At 37.5% G+C, this 19,314-nt stretch overlaps 1 protein-coding gene across 1 annotated transcript; it reads left to right on the plus strand.

Annotated features, from left to right (window-relative positions):
* The first annotated feature begins 3,725 nt into the window (after positions 1–3,725).
* On the plus strand, positions 3,726–4,760 carry LOC111206905. The gene has a single exon (XM_022704357.2). The coding sequence runs from the start codon at positions 3,726–3,728 to the stop codon at positions 4,758–4,760; it is 1,035 nt and encodes a 344-aa protein (XP_022560078.2).
* Positions 4,761–19,314: the final 14,554 nt, after the last annotated feature.

Below are 19,314 nucleotides of genomic sequence, written 5' to 3' on the forward strand. Positions count from 1 at the left end.
AGATTGGCTGTCATATACCCTATACACCAATTCGAAGAAATTTATTCATTGATGAGGGTGGAAAAACTTGTGTGTTTAAAATGGTTCCTTGAAAAAATGAAATATTTTGGATGATTATGTTTCAAGATTTTAATACTAAGAAATTAAATATATAACACCTAATTTTTTTATTGAACTAACTATAACACCTAATTAATTTTTTTTTTTGTAAAAAGGCTTACCACACCTAATTAATTGAAATATATATTGTACTGACTACTGACGTTATTCAGTAATTGAATTCTATTTGCCAATTAACACCTAATTTTTTTGTTTTCTTTTCGATAAAATTGTCTTATGTACTGATGTTCAGATTAATGTTGAACAAATCATCACCATAAGAATTTTGCATTTGTTAACATAAATGCAGCCTATTATTTGTTTATTTTTGCTAAACTAAATGCATCAAGCCGATATTTTACCTTACTAAGAACACAAACTATACTACCGGACTGCAAGTGATTTTCTTGTTATCGTAGTCATAGTTTTTGTTGTGTGTCAGTTTGTTGGTCATGTTAGAATTCAAGATCCAATTTGGATCTAATTGTGTAACTAGGATTGCAGATAAAGAGAGTCTTTTCTTCCTGCAAAGAGCTTTTGTAATATGCTCTCTTTTTCTGCTTTTTGTTAGTGGAGAGACATATTTGCTCCTTGAAGGAACATTACACCTCTTTATCTATACATAATTTACTTTTATGTTTTATCTTAAAATTCGAAACCAAATTATTATCTCTCGATTAATGCATATACGTACAAACACATAGATATTGACCTAATTTCCTTTTACGGTAAACAGTGAATATTCCTTAGTTCTGTGTATGCATACGGATGCATGCAGTCATGTATATACACATATATGAATGTGCTTAGAGATTGTGATAAATGGGCGAAGAAGGGGCAAAAAGTAATGTGAAGGAAGGGTGGTAAAAAAAACAAAAGAGAAGAGAGTGGAGCCCTAAGGGTGTGATGGGTTGGGCAGATTTGGTAGCAAAGGTTGATTCTTTTTCCTCTCTCTCTCTCTACTGTTATTTGATTTGACATCACATTTTTCTTTGACCATCTTTCTCTATCTACTCACACTCTCTCTCACAAATGACATAAATTTCATAACTCATCCAATTGAAAACCCACACGCTTGCTTCTTTTGTATTACTTTCATATTCAAGGGTTACACATCTTTTTGTTTCTTCTTAACGTGTTTGAACCAATTCTAAGATGTTATACAAATTGAGTCACTTTACCTCAATTTAATAGACACATCATATGAATTATCATAGTACGTCTAATATAACTTTTTACCAAAAAATGTCTAATGTGACTTATAATTATATATGGTTATTCTTTTCTAAAGCAGTTCTTTTACATTTTTAATATCTCAGGAATTATATTTAGTCTTATAACCAACATATATGTAAAAGTCAAGACTGTAAAATATCTTTTACATTCTGCAACATTGGCTTGCCATCCAATAACACGAAAACATGTTTTTAGACTATATAGTAAATGCGAATTTTTTTTAAGAATGCAATGTTTAGCAACAGTTTCATGAAAATAAGCCCGGAGAAAGAATATACATAATACACGGTGAACTATGAAGAAAATATGCACAAAGCCCACTTTTTGTAGTGAGCGATGTATACAAATATGAAATAAATATAGTGCTTGGAATGTTGTTACATTGGTCCATAATTAAACAGTAGAAAAACTGAACGAGTTATAAACGCACATCTTAAATTATGTAGGATTCAGACAACATTTATTACCAATCAGTTTCCTACCACTTTGTTGGGATATGTAGACCATCCTACCTATCTTCCTTTGACCGCTCTCATCTTCTCAACACTTCTCCATATTTCTCTAGTCGCTTACCATAAATCAAGTTAGAAGAAAACGTGAACCTAACATTTTTATATACGTAGGAACCCTCTAGTTTAATTTTATCACTTTATATATATTTTTTTTTTGGGGGGGAGTGAAGTATCTAAACGAGTAAAGTAGTTTGTAAACCATTTCCTTAAAAATAAAATTTTGAAAACGTGACATAATTGAAACATGTTATAAACCATTTAGTGATCGACCCATTTATCAGCCCGTGTAGCAAGACCCAAAGCATGAATGAACCTTGACCGGATGTGTCGATCAAGGGGGAGTGTTATAAACCATTTAGTGATCGACCCATTTATCAGCCCGTGTAGCAAGACGGGCCAAGCCCATCCGCATGATCATACTGGCGCCTATCTACTCTTGTGTTTATCTACATTATAGTTGGTGTTTATCTTACGTATTGCTAGTCATTATCTAGTTAAGGATAAGTACGATCTCATGTCGATCCAGTACTTAGACCGTCATTACCATATGTATATAAAGACCAGTTGGTCGACCTAATAATAAACACAAGTTCTCCTCTTCATTCACAACACGTTATCAGCACGACCTTGTCTCTAAACCCTTCCAAAAATCCACCACCCATAAATCAGAAACCAAACGATCTCTTGCTATTTTCCGGCGACTCCTAAATCTCTTCCAGTCGCCTCCTTTTCTCTCTGTCAGCAACCAGCAGCAGCTCTCTCTCCTCACAGACCGTTCAACTCATCACAAAAGGTTCAGGTATCTTCAGAAAACTCAAAACAAAACCAAAAAGGATTTAAACCCTCAGCCGCATACATACAGCTACATCTAGCCGTATGTCTTTGCAGAATAAAATCTAAAACCCTAATCTATTTTCAAAGCTTAAATCTCGTCTTGTTTCACCCTGTTTAAGCTTGTTTGATTTTTTTTAATCTTCCTGATGTGAGTTAATTGCTAGAACCTTTTAGGTTGACAATTACACCAATTTTTTTACATATCCGACTGCTGCATCAGCTTAATCTGATTGTTTGCTTGCATTAGAAACTTGTTCTTGAATGTTTAAAGTCTTTCTCTGATATGTTGAAATCGACTAGAACCTGTCTCAAATTTGAAAGAATTTTTTTTAATATTTTTAAGATAAATCGGATTTTTCTTATAGATAAATCTGAAATTTTAAAGATAAATCCGATTTTTTTTTTATAAATCCGACTGAAAACAATATATTATATATTTTAATTCGATTTTCCTATTTTTTTAAACCTTATATCTTTATCTTAAAAAAAAAATAGGATTTTCAGCATTTATCAGAAAAATATCGATTTATTTATTTTTTTAATCCTACTAGGAATAGGAATTGCTAGTATTTATCTGAAAATAAATAAATTTCGGATTATTACTGATATACTAGCATTATCAAATCATTATATTTAATCTGATAAATATCGAAAACAAATAAAAGTAAGAAATGATTGCATTTTTTTTTGAAAATGTATACTAATCTAATTTCATGCATGGATTTAACTTTATCTCGATTTTGTATAGGTTTAATTTTACCTTCCTGCATATCACATGAAATCATCTGATTAGGATAGATCATTCATACTGATTAGTTTACTTTCATGTCGAAAATTGATAAAACTGATCAGATTTCATGCAATGGATTTAACTTTATCCTAGATGTATAGGTTTAACTTTACCTTCCTGCATATACATGAAATCGTTTGGATCATTGAAAAAAATATTGTTATTTACTTGCATTGCTTGTATCCGACTGAAAGAGTATGTGAATGATCCGATTATTTTCTTACTAATGGGGATAAACTACAAATATTTTTCAGATGTTAAAGATTGTGAAACTTGATTTCAGTGCTTTGAAAAGCAATGGTGACAACTACCTGGAATGGGCGCTTGATGCAAAGATCATGCTGCGATCAAAAGATCTTGGTGACACAATCACCAAAGACAACAATTCCAGTGACAAAGACAAGTATAGAGCTATCTACATGATACGCCACCATCTCCAAGAGAACTTGAAAACTCAGTACATGACCATGGAAAATCCATATGACCTTTGGATCGCTTTACAGCGAAGATATGACCACCAGAAAACGGTGTTGCTTCCAAAGGCTCAATATGATTGGAAACACATAAGGTTCTTGGACTACAAATCAGTAGACGAGTACAACTCAGTCCTGTTCAGAATTGTGTCCTTGTTAAGGTTATGTGGTGAAAAAGTAACCGAGGAAGAGATGCTTAATAAAACTCTCTCCACGTTTCCTCAAACCAACATGGTATTGCAACAGCAGTACAGAGAGAGGAATTTCGCCACATATACTGAGTTGATAGAATGTCTCTTGTTGGCTGAAGCTAACAACGAACTGTTATTGAAAAACAGTGAGATGAGACCTCCTGGTACAGCTCCATTACCCGACATCTCTAAGCTGGCTATAGAGCCAAAGAAAGAGAGTAACCTTGTCCAACACAATGACCATCCCGGTCCAAACCGTGGAAGAAGTCAAGGACGAGGTCGTGGTTCTTTTAAAGCACACGGGCGAGGACGTGGTCGCGGTACCACACCCGGCTTTAGCCGTGGTCGTGGCCGAGGCCGTAGTGTGTCTTTTAAACCACAGATCAAAGCTGATCGATGCCACAGATGTGGTATGGGTAATCATTGGGCAAAGAATTGCCGAACTCCTAAGCATTTGTGTGAGCTTTACATGGAGAGCTTAAAAAGAAACCCGGAAGCTAACATGGTTCGAGACCCGGGATATGATGGTGATGATGATGATGACTTGGAAGACGTCCAGGATCACCAGCACGAGTCAGACAAAGTTGATCACATGGAGTTTGAAACTTCAGACATACTGAAATAAGGAATTAAAATTCCATATCGTTTTTTTTATTGTTTCCCCCTCGATTTGGTGTTCTTTAAGATTGTTTATCAGTGTTTGGCTTTGGATTTAACTTTATCCTTATGAATGAATATTTTTTTTTTCATTTCTCATATGCCTAAGAATTAGATCATTAAAGATACCATCTCTGAAAATTTTATTATTGTTCATTAACTTTATGATTATTGTTTTGAAGAATGAAAAGTGGAATGGATACAATCGTGGTGGACAGTGGCACCAGCCACACCATTTTGAGAGACAAACGATTTTTCATACATCTCACACATAAGGTAGCTAACATCACCACTATAGCTGGCACGGCTAGCTTAATTGAAGGCTATGGCCACGCCAATATCTTATTGCCAAAAGGTACACATCTTGAGATTGAAGATGCTTTGTACTCACCTAGCTCAAACAGAAGTCTATTGAGCTTTAAAGACATAAGACTGAATGGTTTCCACATCGAAACAATGGGTGAAGGAAGTAAAGAATTCCTACAGATTTATAAAATCACCCAAGGCAATAAGAAAGTCTTTGAGACTATACCTGCGTGTGGGACTGGTCTTTATTATGCCCAGACCAGTCTTGTTGAGGCTAATGCCGTCTTGAATAAAGAATTCAAAGAAGAGTTCACTCTTTGGCACAATCGGCTGGGACACCCCGGTTCGAACATGATGCGAAAACTCATATCAAATTCAAATGGTCACAGTTTGAAAACAAAAAGAGTTATCCCTAAGAATATCACATGTGAAGCATGCTCACAAGGGAAACTAATTACTAAGCCATCACGTACCAAAGTGAATAAGGAAGTGACAAATTTCCTAGAAAGAATACAAGTTGATATTTGTGGACCAATACACCCACCCTGTGGGACATTTAGATATTTTATGGTCCTGATTGATGCATCCACAAGATGGTCACATGTTTGTCTCCTATCAACTCGTAATCTAGCACTTGCAAGATTGCTGGCTCAGATAATAAGACTGAGAGCACATTTTCCAGATTTTCCATTAAAGACTATACGTCTAGACAATGCAAGTGAATTCACTTCCCAAGCTTTTAATGACTATTGTATGTCCATGGGGGTAAGTGTGGAGCATTCTGTAGCACATGTCCATACTCAGAATGGCCTGGCTGAATCCTTTATAAAACGGATCCAGCTGATTGCCCGGCCACTCTTAATGAATACCAAACTCCCAGTATCAGCTTGGGGACATGCAGTACTACATGCAGCTGAGCTAATTCGCATCAGGCCATCTAGTGAGCACAAATACTCGCCATCCCAACTACTAACGGGTCATGAGCCAGATATATCCCATCTAAGAGTTTTTGGATGTGCCGTCCAAGTGCCTATAGCACCACCACAGAGAACAAAGATGGGACCTCAGAGGAGGATGGGAGTATATGTTGGATACGATTCCCCTTCTATTATTAAGTACCTAGAGCCAACAACAGGTGATTTGTTTAAGGCCAGGTTCGCGGATTGTCATTTTGATGAATCCCAGTATCCAGCATTAGGGGGAGATTATGGTAAGCTGGTACAGATATAAAATGGAATCAAACATCCTTAACATGGCAGGATCCTCGGACTAGAGATTGTGATCTAGAAGTCCGGAAGATTATACATCTTCAAGAGCTAGCTAACAGATTGCCAGATTCCTTTGCTGACCCAAATAGAGTAACCAAGTCATACATACCAGCTGCAAATGCACCAATAAGACTTGATGTCCGTGATGGACATAATCAGGCTGCTACTACGTCTAAACCACAATTGAAACGTGGTAGACCAGTAGGTTCCAAAGACAAAGAAGTTCGGAAAAGAAAGAGTGCAAAGAAATCCGACAAAGTGGAAACTCTAGACATGGAAAAGGAAACTCATGTACCACCAAAAGATACTTGGGACGCTAAGAATCAAGGTAATGAAGTTCCTGACAATAATGAGATCTCAATAAATTATGTCATGTCTGGAAGGAAATGGAACAGAAAACATGTCGACATGAGTGATATATTTGCTTATAATGTAGCAGTCGAATTGATGGATAATAAGGATCTAGAACCCACATCTATACTAGAATGTATGCAACGACCAGATTGGTTGAAATGGAAAGAAGCCATTAATGTGGAGTTAGAATCACTGAAAAAGAGAGGAGTGTTTGGACAGATCATCCGGACACCTCACAACATAAAACCAGTGGGATACAAATGGGTTTTTGTGAGAAAAAGAAATGAGAAAGGAGAAGTTGTGAGATATAAAGCACGACTTGTTGCACAAGGATTCTCACAAAGACCAGGAATAGATTATGAGGAAACTTATTCCCCTGTGGTGGATGCTACGACCTTAAGATTTCTAATAAGTCTGGCTGTAAGAGAAGGTCTTGATATGCGGTTAATGGATGTTGTAACTGCCTACTTATATGGTCCACTGGATAATGAGATATACATGAAAATTCCAGATGGTATTGAATTGAAAAACAAAGAGAGTTCTCGAGAACAACATTGTATCAGATTGAACAAGTCTCTTTATGGATTAAAGCAATCAGGTCGAATGTGGTACAATAGACTGTCCGAATATCTCCTGAAAGAAGGATACAAAAACGACCAGATCTGCCCATGCATATTCATAAAGAAGTTCAATAAGGGTTTTGTAATCATTGCAGTATATGTAGATGATTTAAATATCCTAGGAACCTCTGGAGAAATTTTCCAAACTGTTGAATATCTCAAGAAAGAATTCGAGATGAAAGATCTTGGAAAAACAAAGTTTTGTTTGGGATTGCAACTTGAGTATATGAAAGATGGAATTCTTGTGCATCAAAAGGCATATACAGAAAAAGTACTCAAAAGATTTAATATGGACCAGTCTCACCCATTGACTAGCCCCATGGTCGTGAGAAGTCTTGGTCCGGACACTGACCCATTTGGTCCGAAGAAGAAAAATGAGGAAGTCCTTGGTCCCGAAGTGCCTTATCTCAGTGCCATAGGAGCTCTGATGTATTTAGCTGGCCACACACGACCAGACATCAGCTTTGCTGTGAACTTACTTTCTAGGTTCAGCTCCTGTCCGACCCAAAGGCACTGGAACGGGATTAAACATATACTTCGTTACCTACAAGGAACGAAAGACTTGGGTCTTATGTTTACTAACAAATCTAAGGAAGATTTAGTTGGTTTTGCTGATGCAGGTTATCTCTCTGATCCACATTATGCTAGATCTCAGACTGGTTATGTTTTTACACACGGTGGGACAGCTATATCCTGGCGGTCCATGAAGCAGACCATGGCAGCCACATCCTCTAACCACGCAGAAATATTAGCCATGCATGAAGCCAGCCGTGAGAGTGTATGGATGAGATCCATGACACAGCATATTCGTACCACTTGTGGTATGATCAAAGGAAAGGATCCACCGACCATCCTATACGAGGATAACACAGCATGCATCGCACAGCTTAAGGATGGATACATTAAAGGAGATAGGACGAAACATATTCTTCCTAAGTTCTTCTTTACACACGAGCTTCAGAAGGCAGGAGAGGTCCAAGTATTGCAAGTCCGTTCGAGTGAGAATTCAGCCGACCTCTTCACCAAGTCACTACCAACCTCAACGTTCAAGAACCTCATATGGAAGATAGGCATGCGTCGACTGAAGGATCTTCGGTGATGCATTCATCAGGGGGAGTTCATGTGTTGTACTCTTTTTCCTGTCTTGTTTTCTCTTTTACCACATTGGGTTTTGGGTTTGTCAAGAGAGGTTTTAATGAGGCAACATCCAAAGCATGAATGAACCTTGACCGGATGTGTCGATCAAGGGGGAGTGTTATAAACCATTTAGTGATCGACCCATTTATCAGCCCGTGTAGCAAGACGGGCCAAGCTCATCCGCAGGATCATACTGGCGCCTATCTACTCTTGTGTTTATCTACATTATAGTTGGTGTTTATCTTACGTATTGCTAGTCATTATCTAGTTAATGATAAGTACGATCTCATGTCGATCCAGTACTTAGACCGTCATTACCATATGTATACAAAGACCAGTTGGTCGACCTAATAATACACACAAATTCCCCTCTTCATTCACAACAAAACACTTGATTTAATATCATTATATAAATTTACCATATATTAATAAGTTAATAACTAGTTAGTTTTAAGACTTTGAATATTAAATTTACAACTAATTGGTTATGACATTTTTTTTCAACCAATTATTTATGACATTACTTTCTCTAATTCTATTTTTCTTTAGAAACGTATATCCAGTTAAAGGTGTATATGCATATGTTGTATATTAAAATACACAAATCACAAACAGAAACATAAAATAAAATATAAATGGAAATTAGCGGTATACATATATACTTTAGTGAAAAGGTTTTCGAATCTCGAAACTGAAAGATATCTAAAAGACATTTTCAAAATCCGAGCAATATAATACTAGTATGAACATTGGACTCACTTTGTTCGGTAGTTATGCTGTTGCATTAATTAACTAATAGTAGTAGTACAATATTTATAAAACCTAGTTTATACATATTGGTTGTTTTAACGTAGACAATTTTTCTTGTCCGAAAAGAACTTCTGTAAACGCCTTAAATCCTGCTTTTTAAAATCCCGAAGCTAATTTTTTTTTTTCATCTATTTAATTTTATTGATGGGTCAAACCCAGAAATCCCACTACAAAAGAGCATAAAACCCGAGAAAACAAACATACTAAAGCCCGTCAAGGGCAAAACAAAACAAGCCCAAGGCCCAAATCCATAAACTGAACGGTGCCACTACTGTAAACACGTCCAGCAAAACTCTTGCCCGCCCACGTATTGAGGCCCCCGCCTCACTGAAACACGCGTCAGCCGATCACCACATCGGTACCCCAAACGTCAAGGTTAGCCGGAGAAGATGAAGTACGGCCACTAGTTTCGCCGGAACACACCGGATCAAAACACCGTACCCGTCTTCATCACCAAACTATTCCAACGGAGAGCTCCATCGAGGACAGTCCCGAGACCTCATCCAAAGCCACCGGAAACACCATTGACGATTTAAAACCACACCCAAACCAATGAATACCCTAAGGCTCAAACAAAGCGAGCCGTCGCACACACTCCGATCTACGAAATCACCAAGGATTAAACCGCCTACAATCGATCCTTCCGCGCCGACATAATAGCATCACTACAAGAAAACATAATCTTAACGAGGGTGGCTTTCCTCGTGAGTTCGTCGTAAAAGAGGCTTTACGACGAATTAGCGAGGAACCACGTTTGCTCGTTACTCATCCGTCGTAACACATATTTCCTCGCTAATTCGTCGTAACTTAGCGAGGAATATATTTCGTCGTAAAGACGAAGTAGATCATTTCGTCGTAAAGACCACGCCAATATTCCACGTAAGGAGGTCGCTATATTTCCTCGTAAATACCTCGAAACGAGTTCCTCGTAAACTACTCGTAAATACCTTGAAAGTGTTTCCTCGCAAAATACACGTAACGACCATAAAAGTATTTTCTCGTAAAATACTCGTTTATCTTTCCCCGTTATTTTCTGGTAAATTTTTTCTCGTAAAATACTCGTTTATTATTTCTCGTCATTTCCTCGTAAGGTTTCCACGTAAATAGGTCGTACATTAGCTACGAATTTACTTCGTTTTTATTATTTTACAGAATTTAAAAATATATATAAAAAAAAAATTAAAATTATTTAATTTATTAATAAAATTATAATTTAAAATAAAAATAAATCATTACGAAAATATTTTATATATAAATAAGTTTTGAATTTATAATACAACAACCGGAAAAAAAAAACTAAGGGTCGTTCATCACCTGGTAGAATTCATCACTCCTTCTCGTAACATCCGCCTAGTTATGTACGTCGGATGACTCGCCTCAAATGGGATGTTGTTGTCGCATGTTCCTCAACATGGACTCCCATTCCGGATTTGTGGCCGCTATAACGTCCAAGAAACCCTCGACTCCACCCATACGAGATTTTGACGCGGCCAACTCGTTACGCAGCTCAGTGACTTCATCATCCCGTCGCTGACCATAAGACGATGTCGCTCTCGGAACATCGTTGACGGAACCAATCCCCAACGTCCGTCCTTTTTTTTAGGGACAACCTTAAAAACAAAAAATAAATATTGTTAGTAAAAATTTAAAGTTATATTAAATGAATAATAAAAAATTATTTTTTTTGAAAATTTACCTCCTCGTAAATCTTACCCACTTCAAGTGTGGATAAGGTGACGGGTAATCCGTCGGTAGACTGCTGGGTCAGCTGGGTCTGGCGGTCTTCAACCCGAGCAACCACGTCGTTGTAGATTTGCTCGGACTTGCCATCTACAAATACGCCCGCCTTGTTCTTGTGGGTCCTCTCGTAAAGTTCCATAAGAGACGGGAGATGTCCCGTCTCTTTGGCCTAAAAAACATTTAAAAAAGTTAGAATAAAAATATATATATTAAAAATTTTATTTGATAAAATACTTAATTACCATTTCCAAACGGACACAGGCGTGGGGTTTTTGGCCCGTAGTGTGAAGCATCGGCCCGTTTCCGTGCTCATCGACCGTGTTACGGGAGTTAGAGCAAGCCTGGGCGATTCTAATGGAATCAGGAAGGCGCCAATAACGGATGAGGCCATCCCACACATCCGTGGTGAGCTCAGCGGGTTTGCCATGCTCATACCCCTTCACGATCCAGTCACCCTTCCAGTTGGAGACCGTGTCCAACAAGCGAACTTTCGCCTTCGCGTTAAACTTCTTCCTCACCCTCTCAGTGATCCCCAAGGCCCAATTATATTTTTGTTGTTGGAAAAAATAAATTAACAATTAGTTTTTTAGAAAGTATATATATAAATCATGAAAAAATTAAAGTATATATAATTAATTAATAGAAACTTACAGCGTAAATTTTGAACCACGTCTTTCTGACGTAGTGGGGCGTCTTACTCCAGTTCGGATGTGCCATGGAGAAGTAACCTTTGATCGTGTCAGTTACATCCGATGCAAGACATCCGTCAACCCTCCACCTGGAAAATACAAATTTAAAATAGAAATTATTTTTTAATGTTATAAAAGAATTTTAAACGAATTAAAAAAATTAATGCAACATACCACAAAGTTCCGTCCGGTCGGTCGGGGTCGATGACTGGTAAACCTTCTCTGCCTGGCAGACGGAGAATGTCCTCTACAGTGTACTGCGAGTAAGGAGCACTCGGAGGCACCATCAAATCGGGATGAATATCGGCGGCCATCGGAGGTGCCATCGGAGGAGACACATGAGGAGGCATCGTCGGATGAGCCATCGGGGAAGGCACATGAGGAGCCGATGGTGCACTAGAAGAAGTAGACCCAGAGACTCTCTGAGTGTACTGAGTCTCGGGGACAGTCTCCAGACCCGAAGAACCAGGGGCTGAAGAAGAGGCTGGGTCTAAACGACTACCCGTCTCACCGAAGATCTCTCTGTAATGGGCAGTAAGTCTTCCTTTTCGAACATGAGAAAAAAATTAAATTTTTAAAATTAACATCAACAGTGTATTTCCCAACATTATCCACCTAATGAACACTAAATAACATAAAATCCGTAAACCTATCTAAATTCCCTATACTAACCACCTAATCTATCATAAACTAACCAAATTAGAGAGGAATTAGAGAGTCTTACCATTGCTACGAAATGGAGAGGAAGTGGAGAGGAAGTAGAGAGTAAAGAAAGAGTGAGCGCTCGGGGGTATATATAAGATTACATATCGTCGTAAATTCGTCGTAAGGTTACGACGAAATAGCGAGCAGTTACAAAGGCTCGTGTTTTTCAATACGAGGAAATTGCGAGGAATCACAAAGGCCCGTGTTTTTATATACGAGGTATTAACGACGATTTTGCTTACGTGGAATTAACGAGCCTTGCTTTCCTATAAATATACCCACAACTCTCATTCTCAAACCACACACAAACTCCCAAATCACACCCTATCTCAAATCACATTCCTCAGCAAAATCCTATTCAAATTATAAATATTTGAAAAAAATAGGAAAAGGAGAAGATATTAGAATTCATGTGGGCGAGACTTACGTATTATAATTGCTGGAAATCTTGCCACATGTTAATCTGGTATTTTTCTCCTTTTCCTTTTTTTTCTAGTTTTTACATTACGAGGTATTTACGACGATTTCTGCTTACGTGGAATTTACGACGATTTCTTATACGTGGTCTTCACGACGATTTGGGCTTACGTGGAATTAACGAGTGTTTTGTTTAAATCCTTTTACGTGGTGTTTACGATGATTTCTGCTTACGTGGAATTAACGAGTATTATGTTTAAATCCCTAAAATCCGAAACCTCTAAACCCCAAACCCCAAACCCCAAACCTGAAACCCTAAACCCCAAACCCCAAACCCCAAACCTGAAACCCCAAACCCCAAACCTCAAACCCCGAAACCTCTAAACCCCAAACCCCAAACCCCAAACCCGAAACCCGAAACCCGAAACCCCAAACCCCAAACCCCAAACCCCAAACCTGAAACCCCAAACCCCAAACTCCATATTCCTTATTTTCATATATTCCAAATTCCATCTTTATTTTTCAATTTCGTCGTTATTTCCTCGTTGACTTACGAGGTATTTGCGACGATTTCTGGTTACGTGGAATTTACGACGATTTCTTATACGTGGTCTTTACGACGATTTGTGCTTACGTGGAATTAACGAGCCTCGCGTTCTTCATTTTAATATTTCGTCGTTATTTCCTCGTTGGCTTACGAGTCGTTAACGACGATTTGTGCTTACGTGGAATTAACGAGTGTTATGTTTAAATCCCTAGAATCTGAAACCCCAAACCCCATATTCCTTATTTTCTACTTCATATATTCCAAACCCCATCTTTATTTCCATTCCAAACCACAATTCCCACATTTGCTTATTCATCTTATTCATAAAACAAATACATCAATCGGATACATCGATATTCTCGTCATCACTAGAAACATCATCATTTTCATTAAACTCGTCTTCAACAGCTTTGTCTGTGGCATCATCGGTAAGATCTTCGTACTCGTGATTATGCGGATCAATGAGAAGGATGTCATCAATTTCTTGTTCAGGTTCCTCGACTTCATTCATCTGTTCTTCTTGCAATGGTGGTTCTTCTCCACTGATGATTCGTCTTCGAGGTGTAAATTTGATCACTGCTAACCAATTTATACTTGAATCTCTCATCCGAGGGTATGGAAGGAAGCTAACTTGGTCTGCTTGTGAAGCTAAGATGAAAGGCTCGAATTTGTTGTACCTTCGTCCACCGTTGACATCAACTACACCGAATTTGTTAGACCGAACACCTCTGTTGACGACGGGGTCGAACCATTCACATTTGAAGAGGACGCATTTCAGCTTCAGTATCCCTGGAAATTCGACTTCAATAATCTCCGTCAAGATCCCGTAGAAATCTGTTTCCCCTTTCACACATATTCCATAGTTACTGGTCGCCCGCTGTCTACCATACTCATATGTATGAAAAGTATAGCCTCGTGTGAAATACATCTGTGATGTGGTGACCTTTACAAGTGGAGATTGAATTACTTCGTGTAACCACTTAGGATAATCTGCATCGTCGTCTTCATAATCAACCTGCAAAAATAAAGAGAATGTTAATGAAATACAGATCATGTATGAAAAAAGAGTTTGAGTTAATACCTGATTCCGCAACCACTTAATGAAGTGTTGATCTTTCTTTTTGTCTACGTCACTTGTGGATATACCAGGAAATGTTTCTTCGACTTGAGAAACAAATAGGCTGTAAAATCACATTTTATAGGAATGAATCTCTCGCAATTATACAATTAATTATACTTATATGTGTTTCGAAGTGTCAATATATGTTACCCTTCAAAATAACGCATCAATGGATCTTCGCAATTGAGTAGAATATAGGTGTGTGCACTATGAGCGTCTTGTTCACTCAACCACCAAACCTCTTTAGCCTTCCCACCGAGTCGCCCAATCTGGCTAAAGATGTCTGGAACACTAGCAACTGCATATGTTGGCGCAACACCACCATCATCATATCTTCTTGGAGCTCTTCTCCGGGTACGTACTTTTGACGCAAAGTAGTACGATGTGAAGTGAGAAACTTCTTCCGTCAAACTTCCAGCAATTATAGAACCTTCAACTTTGGCGAGGTTCTTTGCTTTTTCCTTCAAATATTTCATGGCTCGCTCATACTGATACATCCATCCGTAATGTACAGGTCCACGAAGCAATGCCTCATATGGGAGGTGGACAGCTAGATGCTCCATGACGTCAAAAAATCCGGGAGGAAATATCTTCTCCAAGTTGCACAATAAGATGAGAATGTTCTCCTGAAGCTGTTCCACAACTTCTTCTTTAAGAGTGCGTGTGCTCAGATCCCTGAAAAATGCTCCAATGCCTTTTATATTCTAAAAAAAATTAAACACATTGTTAGTCATATATTATTTTGTAAATTATTGTGATATAATACACTAAGTACCTGCAAGTGCTTCATGTACGTTTGTTGGAAGTAGCTCTGCAAATGCAAAGGGCAGTAGTCGTTGCATAAAGACATGACAATCATGACTCTTCATCCCGGAGAACTTTTGATCCTTTTCAACACATCTAGAGAGATTCGAAACATACCCATCAGTGAACTTCACTTCTGATGCCACCTAGTTGAACAACACTGACTTTTTTTCTGAATATCGGAACGGGAACTTGTCCATTGCTTTTAATATGTAACTCGCTTCTTGAGAAAATATCCGGCAAGTTCAACCTCGATTTTATGTTGTCTTTTGTCTTCCCTGGGACATTCAATATTGTATTCATGATGTTCTCAAAGAAATTCTTCTCTATATGCATCACATCGAGGTTGTGGCGCAGAAGAAGATCCTTCCAATATGGCAACTCCCAAAATATACTCTTCTTGTGCCAGTTGTGATGAACACCGTAAGAATCAGGCATATTACGAGGGACATGCCAATTACCACCCCAACGAACTGTTTCGTTAGCTCCGTAGTAGTCGATTTGCGCTTCAATTTGTTCTCCAGTTAGATATGGAGGAGGAGTGTCTCTCACAACCCTTTTGTGCCTAAACAAATTCTTGTTTCTTCGGTAAGGATGGCCAATGGGAAGAAATCGACGGTGACAATCAAACCAACTTGTCTTCCTACCATTCTTCAGTTGAAACGCATCTGTCGTTCCATTACAATATGGACAAGCTAATCTCCCATGTGTAGTCCATCCAGACAACATCCCATAGGCAGGAAAATCACTTATGGTCCACAAAAGCATCGCTCGCATCGTAAAATTCGTCTTCGTTGAACAGTCATACGTCCTCACCCCTGTTGACCACAAATCCTTCAACTCTTTTATCAGTGGTTGTAGAAAAACATCCAGGGACCTTTTTGGATGGTTCGGACCAGGTATTAATATGGTCAAGAATAGCAACTCCCGTTGCATGCACATCTCCGGTGGCAGGTTGTATGGTGTAAGAAAGACTGGCCACAATGAATATTGTCTCCCTGACATTCCGAACGGACTAAATCCATCTGTGCATAGTCCGAGATACACATTCCGGATATTGCTAGCGAAATCCGGATGTACTTTGTTGAAATGTTTCCAGGCTCTTGCATCTGATGGATGAGTCATCTCACCATCCGTCTGAGTATGCTCGGCATGCCATCTCATCTTTCCAGCAGTCTGCTCTGATTGATACAATCTTTTCAATCTGTCTGTAATTGGTAGGTACCACATCCTTTGGTACGGTACCCTATTACGTCCCCGTCCTTGCGGCTTGAATCGTGGCTTCTTGCAGAATCGACATTCTTCTAGCTTCTCATCATCTCCCCAATAGATCATGCAGTTGTCGATGCAAACATCTATCATCTCCGAAGGCAACCCAAGACTATAAACCAGTTTCTGAATCTCATAATAAGAATCAGCAGACACATTGTCTTCCGGCAAATACTCTTTAAACAAGTCCGCCCATTCGTTCATGCAACTTTCAGGTAGATTGTGATCAGTTTTAATATTCATCATTCTAGCAGCTAACGACAATTTAGAGAAACCTTCTCTACAACCACTGTAAAGTGGTTGATTCGCCGCGTTTAACATTTCGTAAAACTTTTTTGCATCTATATTAGGTTCTTCATCTTCATCATGAGCTACGAATGCATCAGCTACCATATCATGAACCCTATCATAATCTACCATCTTCTCCTGATGGTAACTATGTTCATTATGCAAATGATGATCAACCGGTTCTTTTTCCTGAAAATTGCTATTACTACTAGCTTCATTCTGATCATAATTAAAACCTTCTCCATGTTGAAACCAGATATAGTAATTTGGCGTGAAACCTCTATTTATTAAATGCTTCCAAACATTTTCACGGTTTGCCAGTTTCGAATTGTTGCATTTCCGACAAGGACAGAACATCTTACCACTTTCTTGGGCGAGCGGTGTTGAATCTGCTTGATGCATAAATGTCTCCAGACCCGCAAGGTATTCTTTCGTCACTCTCCCGTTAGCATCTCTATGCATATACATCCACTTCCGCAACTCGTAAATAGTCCCGGAGCCAGCCATTTTTTTTTCTTTCACGTTTTTTGTTGTTGGTGTGTTTAAAATGATGTTCAAACATCCATATTTATAGGAAATTTGAATCTGGTAGTTGTAATTTTCCTATGAATTTACGACGAAAATTAATTAGGTGGCAAAAAAAAACGTGTAACACCTACAAAGTTGGTGGATTCAAAATTTCCTCGCTAAATACACGTAAACTATTTCCTCGTAAATAACACGCAAAGTTTACGTCGTATTTACGAGGAAATAGTTTTTCCTCGTAAAATACTCGTCAAATTACATCCACTTTACGACGAAACACTTTTGTCGTTACGTTACGAGGAAATAACGATGACTTTAGTTTTCCACGTAAGTTCCTCGTAAAATCGGCGTAAATTTACGAGGATTGTTTTTCCTCGTTAAATTTCCTCGTTAAGCATGTGTTTTCTTGTATTGCATGCGACACAAGACTCAGATCGAAAGGCACAGTAACAATAGAAAACACATAATCATAGATCGGTTACACCCAAAGACAAAGCCGGCGATGGCGGTGCTGAAGGAGCCACCGCCTCCCGGAAACCATAAGCCGGCGAAGAAGAACTAGAAAAGCTTCTTCTTCCCAGAATCAAACCTGATGAAACGGGAAACTAAACCGGAGAGAATTCGACGAACCAAAATCCAGAGCTTTCTCTTTCCTCTGTGTAAAATTCACAGAGATGAGAGAGAAACTCACTATTCTATAAAAAAAATCCCGAAGCTATATTCTACTAGTATAAATTCATTAGACGAATTTTTAATTTACATTCCTATGATCACGTCGACACATGCAAATGTTTAAATTAATAACTCAAAACTGTCTCTGTCTGCCGTGGCTCAAATCTCAATCTCGCGCATCTTATCTTATATATTAAAACAAAACTCACAACTTGTTTCATGTATGATTTTTTTTTAAAATGGACCTATTCCTAGAAAGTCATGTTGTTACATTTAATCTCTAATCTTATCATTTAAATTTTGGACCTACCAGAAATTTTTATTGGGCTATCAATAATTAGATTTAAACAATAGATGATCCATTGCATTTATAGATAGTATAAATTAAATAGATATAATTTAATGTTATAATACTATACTTTCATATGTTAATTATTTAAATATTTGTCGATGTTAACTTTTAAAATTATAAAAAAAATTTTAAATAACAAAAATCATATTATCTAACAATGATTAATCTTTACTACTTTAAACCGATGAAAACAAATTTTAAACTATATAGTTTATTTTAAAAATTAAGCAAAAACTAAATGTTTAATTATTTACTCGATAATATAAATCTATGAAACGGAAAACTTAATTTTTTAAAAAATTTCTAAATTTGTGAAATGTTACAATATTTTTGAATATGACAATAAAACAATATTTTACTAATCTTTATATATATAGTTATGATTTTAATAATGAAATAATAATCCAAAAATATATATATAGAAGACGATACAAATACATGTGAAAGTTTGAAACAATCTATTCAATGAAAAAAATATACCGTAAACTTATTATGTTTTAATCACAGGAGGAACCTAGCTTCTTCAGCGAAACTGGAGGCATATATATTATAATATATATCAATTTAGAATTAAAAATAAAATATTTATACAAAAATAAATGAAAACAAAAACTCGCGCGGTTGCTCGGGTTGAGATCTAGTTTATTTTAATTTAGTAGACAGACACATACGTACATAAAAATGGGATAACATATTTGTATTTTTGTTATGTAAAATAGTTTTTTTTTAAGAAATGTTATTTAAATTATTTCTGAAACGTGGTAGTTTTTGGAGAAAAGATACGTAAATATCTTAACCAAATCGTACATGAAAGGAAAAATATAATTAAGTTGCACATAAAAATGATTACTGTAGCTATGCATGATTTTCGACAACTTTATTTCATGGAGGCCCCCGAC

The sequence above is a fragment of the Brassica napus genome, chromosome C6, assembly GCF_020379485.1.
Source record: "Brassica napus cultivar Da-Ae chromosome C6, Da-Ae, whole genome shotgun sequence".
Lineage (NCBI taxonomy): Eukaryota > Viridiplantae > Streptophyta > Magnoliopsida > Brassicales > Brassicaceae > Brassica > Brassica napus.